Source organism: Brachypodium distachyon, chromosome 1, assembly GCF_000005505.3.
Source record: "Brachypodium distachyon strain Bd21 chromosome 1, Brachypodium_distachyon_v3.0, whole genome shotgun sequence".
NCBI classification, from domain to species: Eukaryota; Viridiplantae; Streptophyta; class Magnoliopsida; order Poales; family Poaceae; genus Brachypodium; species Brachypodium distachyon.
The window spans coordinates 35,577,664-35,584,534 of record NC_016131.3 but is presented as its reverse complement, the minus strand read 5'-3'; the positions used below and the strand labels follow the sequence as shown (position 1 = coordinate 35,584,534).

Here is a 6,871-nt window from a genome sequence, read left to right as displayed (position 1 = left end):
GAATTATAGTTCAGGTTGGTCAATTTGTTTAAATTTAAAGCGTATCAGCATTAAAACGTGAAAGAAAATTTCTCCACATAGAAAATACGGTTGTCTATTTCAGCTGACCTCACACAATGTATGATATCAAAAGATTGATTATTCTGTATGTTAAACGAGTAATATTTTCATCCTTTGCCTTATCCTTCACGAGCCTTTGGCGACTTGGTCGCAATGGATCGCATGGAGCTACTAAGAAATCAATACCGTATCTTGACTAGTTTGACCCGTCGGGCATCTGCGGTGGCTCGGCGCTGATAAGCATAAGCCGTAAGGCTAATAATACAGTATCTAATACAATATGTAACGGGATGCAAAGCCAGTTCTAGGATGAGATCAAACAAAACACGCCGTGTTTCGTCGTTTTATCCACGAAGTACGTCTTCTTGGTGTAAGAAACATCGGCCGTAATTGGCACTGGATCATTACAGAGACCATATAAAAATTCTAAATACCAAGGGCGACCTTGCTTGCTCGATGAACCTAACCCAAATCCGCCCTACCTTAGTTGCAGCTGCCTGCGTTGTCAACGGAATTAAGCAGTATCCATTTCTTCCAGAAGCTTAATTCCCAGTTTCCAACCTTACAAATCCGTAGCCGACCCGATGGCAGACAACATCGCTCACTACTCACAAAACACGAACAAGCATTGCACACGAAATTAGTATACGAAACAGCTTGAACCAACCATATTATGCCGGACTACGCGTGGCAAGTGAGCGGTGTCTCGGACGCCGGGCAGAGCAGCGTGTTCCTCCTCGCGTTGTACCCTGTGCTCCTGCTCCTCGTCATCCTCTCCGCGTTCGTCAAGTACGTGTGGATCGCGCTGGCGCTCTACTGCGCGCTCATGGTCCTCTTCTCCTGCACCGCCCGCTTCTGCGCACTGCCAGAACCAGCCGGGTCATCTGCCGTGGACCGGGGCGGCCTGTCGGAGGCTGGCATAGCGGCGATTATTCCGGCGTTTGCGTACGATGCCGCCGCTGCTTCTTCAGCCGCTGTCGGCGACGGCGGCCAGGTCCAGTGCGCGGTGTGCTTGGAGACTCTGCGCAGCGGGGAGACGGTGCGGCGGCTGCCTGTATGCGCGCACACGTTCCATGTCGGGTGCATCGGCATGTGGCTCCACTCGCATACAACGTGTCCGGTCTGCCGGCGCCACCTCGAGCCGCGGAAGAGCGGTAAGATGATGGTGCCGCCGCTGCCGCCGGTATAGTTGGCTGCTCAGAATCGCCAAAACTGAGGACGCTACCGGCGTCTCCAAAAATGGCTTCTCGTGGTCTTTTGGTAGTTGGATCCAAAAATCTGATTTTGTTTTTTATGTGTCCATATACATTCTGAATATTGACTTTGAAATTTGTAAAATATGACCGAAAGTACAACTCAGAGACAGGTGTAGACAAACACGTGAACTTATCTTTTACCAAAATGAGGATGAACAAATAAGCGTCTCATGGGAGGAAAGCTGGGCCGCTGTCTTCTCATCGTTCAGAAAATAGGAACTAGGAGAAAGACATCGATATCAACCAACAGTTATACAATTAAAAAGATTACGAAGAAAATTTTAAGAGAGGAAAAAAATACTTTTCTGTTGAATCAATGACTTTATGCATGTTATTGTGTTATTACACATGGACATTGTTCCTCGTCAGGTTCATCAGCATGTTTTTGAACTAACCTATCGATCGTAATATGAAGCCACCCGGGCTAAAAGCCGATCTTTTTTTTCGAGGGAAATAAAAGCTGAATCTGCTCAGCGAGACGCGGACAACTACGGTAGCAGGTTGTTGCGAGTGCAAGTGTGGAGCGACACCACCCCTATCACGCCCTTGACGTGGGTACGCTGCGCCAGCCTTTCCGTGATTCCCCAATACGCATTCCCTGTTAGGCAATTTCAAGCGTGCGAGACACGGGCCTCCGTACGATTTTGGTACATGTCTCTATCGGATAGATTGTCAGGTTATCTCGGAAGTCTGACAGCGATCAGTGCCACTCCGCTTCTTCAAGCTTATCCCCGTTGCGCCTGCTAAATTCCAAACACCAGATTGACCACCGCCAAACGAAATCTCTTCATTGTCTTATTGATGATATGTTCCCCCAAATGAATTTCACGTAGTGCAGTAACATATGGCATGAACAAAATCCGGCCAGCTATGCATCATCTCTCGTTTCTTAATTTACGTCACGGAGAAAGGAATGCTATCAGGAATCAGTAGCAACGCGAAGTAATATCACTTTCACACCGGTGGTAACGTCGCGTTGGTTGAAGACTCTGTCTCTGTGCCAGCGGCGGCTGCTTTCGAGGTGGCCTTCCGTGGCGGCGGGAGCGGGAGCTCGCAGCGGCAGAGCGGGCATGTCCGGTGCGTGTGCAGCCACAGGTCGATGCAGTCCACGTGGAACAGGTGCCTGCACGGCGGCAGCTCCCGGATCGTCTGGCCGGCCTGCACGTCCTCGAGGCACACCGCGCAGAGCAGGCAGCTCTGGCGCGCTCCCTCGTCGCCCGTGGCCTCGTACGCGAACGTCGGCAGGGTGCCGATGGCCGCGTCCGTCATCCCGCACGTGCACCGGTGCGCCAGCCGCACCGCCGCCGTTGGCGCGGGCGCGGCAGAGGCGACGCTAGGCTGCTGCTGCCGCGTCCCGTTTCTGCGTGCGGCGGCGACGGCGGCAGCGCCGCCCCTGGGGCCGAACCAGCCGACGAGCCCGAACAAGAGGACGATGAGGCTAGTGATGGCGCAAGCCCTGGCCACGCTGACGACGGCGACGAGGACGCAGAATAGCAGCAGGGAGACGAATGCCACCATGATGCCGTAGCAGATCTGGGGCTCGTCCTCCTCCACCGAGAACGTGCCGCTCGCTGCAAGCGCCAGCCTCGGGTACAGGTTCAGCATCTATATGATCGTGTTCGGCGCTACCTAGCTACTAGCTTGCCCTCTGTTTCAGTACAGAGTACAGACTACAGAGTGGTGTTTGTTGTTACGAATTGCGATGAGTCGAGTCAAGATTCACGGCCCGGGGAGGAAGAGGTACAAATAGGCCAGGCGCGCTGCTTCACTGTGCTCCGGACGGAAAATTGAAAGCGACGGCGACGGATTTGTCGCTTGCCGCTGCTGCAGTTGATCGATCGTGCGCCAGGACGGTGGTTTGAGCGCGCTTACGGTTTCGAGCTTTGGCTCCTGAGGAGAGAATCCTGGAGAAGATAGAATATCTGTTTCTGGCATGTTTTGGCGATCGGCTGGCATTGAGCCCCGTTCAGCAGCGCCAGCGTGAGTGTGCAACTGAACAGGTCAGATGAGAGCACGACATATGGTTGTTTGTCGGAGTTCGCTGTGTGTGTGTGTGGTGTGGGTGGGTGTGGGGTGGGGGGGGGGGGGGCGGAGGTCAGGGTTTTTCTGCCGTGCTGCAGCAGCTAAGTGCACCGCCCGGGAATCACACGCTCGACGTGTCCTGGCATTGCGCTCCGAATTGTCCAATTCAGCCTCGTCGAATGTGTAATTTTTTCCTAAACGGAAAACTGAAACCTTCTGGCTGGCTGTCTGTAACCATTATTTTCGCTGGAACCCCGTTCGCTGTTGCTTTCTTCGTAAATGTGTCACTCGCGCGGCGCCTTCAGGGTGCGTCAACCAAAGTGCAATTTTTCAGAGCACCATGCTTATCTTTTCGATGCACCCACGGTATCCCATGCATCTCTCAAAGCCTTAGCATCTGCAACTTGACTCGTTCAAGATTTACCAAAACACATATGTACATATCTCACCCGGCACCCATCCCTGGTCGCCCAGAAGCGTGCTCCTACCCCTGAAGGTGCCACGAGCCCACCACCGATGATGGCGCATGCATTTCTCAGAGCCTCACATATTTGCAATCGTAGGTAAAAAAAGATTTCTTTCGGTCAGAGTATCTTTGAATGGAAAGGTAAACTTCCTCTTAAGATCAAAATCTTCCTCTGGCAAATGTTTCTGTGAGCTGTTCTCACCAAATATAACATGACCAAACGTGTCTGGTCTCGAAATCCTTAATGCTATTTCTGCCATAAAGATGAGTTTTAGCTTATTTATTCTTGGAATGCTGCTAAAGTGGCATGGGGATGCATTGGCATGCTGTTGGGAATTGATGCTATTCCTCGTTTTGAATCGCAATACTTCATTTGGTTGGGTAGGCTTCATCCTGACCGTGAAGCCTTGATGGTGGAGGCCAGCCCTGCGTTCGGTTTGATGGGCAATCTGGAGAACCAGGAACTCTGTGTGTTCTGAGAAGAAATCTCTGCATCATACCACTACGGTGGTTTTCTTATTGTGTTCCTTTCTTCAGTACTGGGCGACGATACAGAGAACTCAGGTGTTGCAACTGAAGCTGATGGATGGGGCAGCTGGTCTTGCTCAGGCGACGACAATGTTGATGTGAAGATCCAGAGGCGTTAGGCGGGTGGGGGATCTAGGCTGCTCATTGGCGACTCGGCTGCTTTTGGCTCGACTACTTGACTTTTGTTCGATTCGGCCCCCCTCATGGTGTGGATCTTTACGCGGTACTAACTCTGGCTTAACTCTGCCTGTGCTACGGTAGCAAATTGAACTAAATAGGGCGTAGTTTTCTTTCAATGTCAACATGTTTTCGCCCCATAGTGGTATGGCCGAGCCAGCTGTATCACAGCAGGTTTCTGTTGATGCTGGAATCCGCTTCCCTCCTACTTTTCTTCCTGTTGTAAGCTCGAGACTGTTTTGTTTTTGTTTCAGTGAAATGGAAAATGGGGTGGCCTGAAAGGAAAAAAGTGTACCAAACACAAAAACGGTCACGCCGAGACATATTTCGGCCCAACGGGATATCCGCGGAATGTCCAAAAATATGTTGACTTTTGGTACTACGACCACAAACATGATAATATATATAAATGACCATGTTCAAACATTACCATTATTACATTAAAAGAAGTAAAACAACGACAACAATTTAGGATCGGAGGGAGTAGCACGGAAGGGTGCCTCGCCTTGTAGTTACTCCCTCTAATGCTAAATTCTTGACTCAAATTGCCCAAATATGAATGTATCTATTCTTAAAAAATGTCTAGATATATGTAATATTTCGACAACAATTTAGCATTGGAGGGAGTAATTAAAGTGGGGGTCCCATTGAGACCTTAAGAACCCATTGTACTCTTTTAGGGGATTGCCCATTACAAACTTCTAGCTGACGAAGGATACCGTCTCGTCCTTGCGTGTGCAACGGCTAGTATGGACTAATTGGGCATCTTCTTTATAGCAAAATATATAGAAAATAGTGATGCACAAAACAAGTGACACAATCCGAATATGACTTACTGCTATCATCACTGAATCTTTTAGATTTACATATAACCTTACACATCAAAAGAATGTGAGCGAAATAACCATACATCAAACTAGGGAGAATACCTGAACGTAGAAGTAACAAAACTGATTAAGGTTGCATATGATATTATTATTTTGAAGTTGTGGCTATTTCTCAGTCGGTTATTTTTTATTATCAAAAAGCCTTAAATCATAGTTGACGTATCAGTCCTGTCGGATTAACTGAGCGTCATCCTCACTCCTCCAGCTCCTCTATGCTATCACGGGGGTTGATCTGTAACTAAAAAACATGCGACTTCTCAGTAGCAGAAGCATAATTTTTACAGGACTTTATATTTTCTTCATCAAACCAATAGACAATAAATTCAGAGTTTATGGTAAAAATTTCGAAAAAGAGAGCATACCCCCGATGTGAAGAATGCAGATCCATAAGCTTTTTATTTCGTGAATGCCGAATTGGCAACCCGAACTGCAAATTTGCAAGATCCGATGACCAGCAATCATTCGAGCGTGTTCTAGTGATGGTACTTAGTTAGTGCATCTCTAACAGATGATGTATAATAGGAAACTAGAAATTTAGGACAGGGCATCACTTTTGCAGTTTTTCGTGCCCTAAAATAGAAAAGCCATTCGAAATGATATAAAATAGATCAGTAGCAAAAATCAATATGATGTAAAGGGCACTAAATCTGGCAATAATTCACAATGACACATGGAGTCCACCAGTCAGAGACACAACTCTTCATTTCCTTTCTCTTCTTCCCCTGTCTTCTTCCCCAAATCCCAAATTATCTCAGAACCCAACGAGCATGCCTCTGAGGAGAGCGCCAAGAAGCGGGGCACCGCTGCCGGCCAACCTCCCAGCCGCACCTGTAGCGGTGCGGGCAGCAGAAGCAGCTCGGCGCACGGGGGAGGCGGCGAGGACGCCGCGGCAGAAGCGGACGCGCCCGTGCGCGTCGGAGGAGGCGGCTGCGGGAGGTCGTCGCCATCCAACGAATTGGTGGAGTGGGGCACAGGCTGCGCGGAGGGGCGGAGAGGGCCCCTCTTCTGGTCGCCGGCGTTGGTCGGGGAGGAGAAAGGAAGGCGGCGGTCGGGATCAAGGAAGGAGGCGGGAAGGAATTTTCAGGCAGTTGGCCTTGGCGCGCGAGGAGGAAAAAGGGAAGGTAGGGATAGGGCAGCCCTATGCAGCCCTATATTTACATCACTTGGCATGATTTTTTGGGGCATGACCTAAAATTATTGAGACATGATATGTTTAGATCATCTGTTGGAGAAGCATTTTTTGCTGCTCGTGCCCTAAAATATGGTTTTTTAGGCACAAGCCCTATTTTACATCATTTGTTCGAGATGCTCTTAGTTATCCAAAAGCCATGGTTGCTCTGCGGCAACTCCCAGAAGCCGCCACCAGGTAGATCATTCGCACGGGCGCACGACCGCCGGCTACAGCGTCCAGAACCCGACCCGCATTGTAAAAGCAGAATTCTAGTACAATCGTACAGATCCCTCCATGCCGCTGA

General features: G+C 49.5%; 2 protein-coding genes across 2 annotated transcripts; one reads left to right on the top strand and one right to left on the bottom strand.

Moving 5' to 3' along the window:
* Positions 1-499: 499 nt before the first annotated feature.
* LOC100825986 (RING-H2 finger protein ATL32) lies at positions 500-1,463 on the top strand. The gene has a single exon (XM_003560649.4). The coding sequence runs from the start codon at positions 734-736 to the stop codon at positions 1,247-1,249; it is 516 nt and encodes a 171-aa protein (XP_003560697.1). The 5' UTR covers positions 500-733; the 3' UTR covers positions 1,250-1,463.
* A 615-nt stretch (positions 1,464-2,078) lies between these two features.
* Positions 2,079-3,166, bottom strand: LOC100825673 (E3 ubiquitin-protein ligase ATL9). The gene has a single exon (XM_003560648.3). The coding sequence runs from the start codon at positions 2,919-2,921 to the stop codon at positions 2,271-2,273; it is 651 nt and encodes a 216-aa protein (XP_003560696.1). The 5' UTR covers positions 2,922-3,166; the 3' UTR covers positions 2,079-2,270.
* Between the last annotated feature and the right edge of the window lie 3,705 nt (positions 3,167-6,871).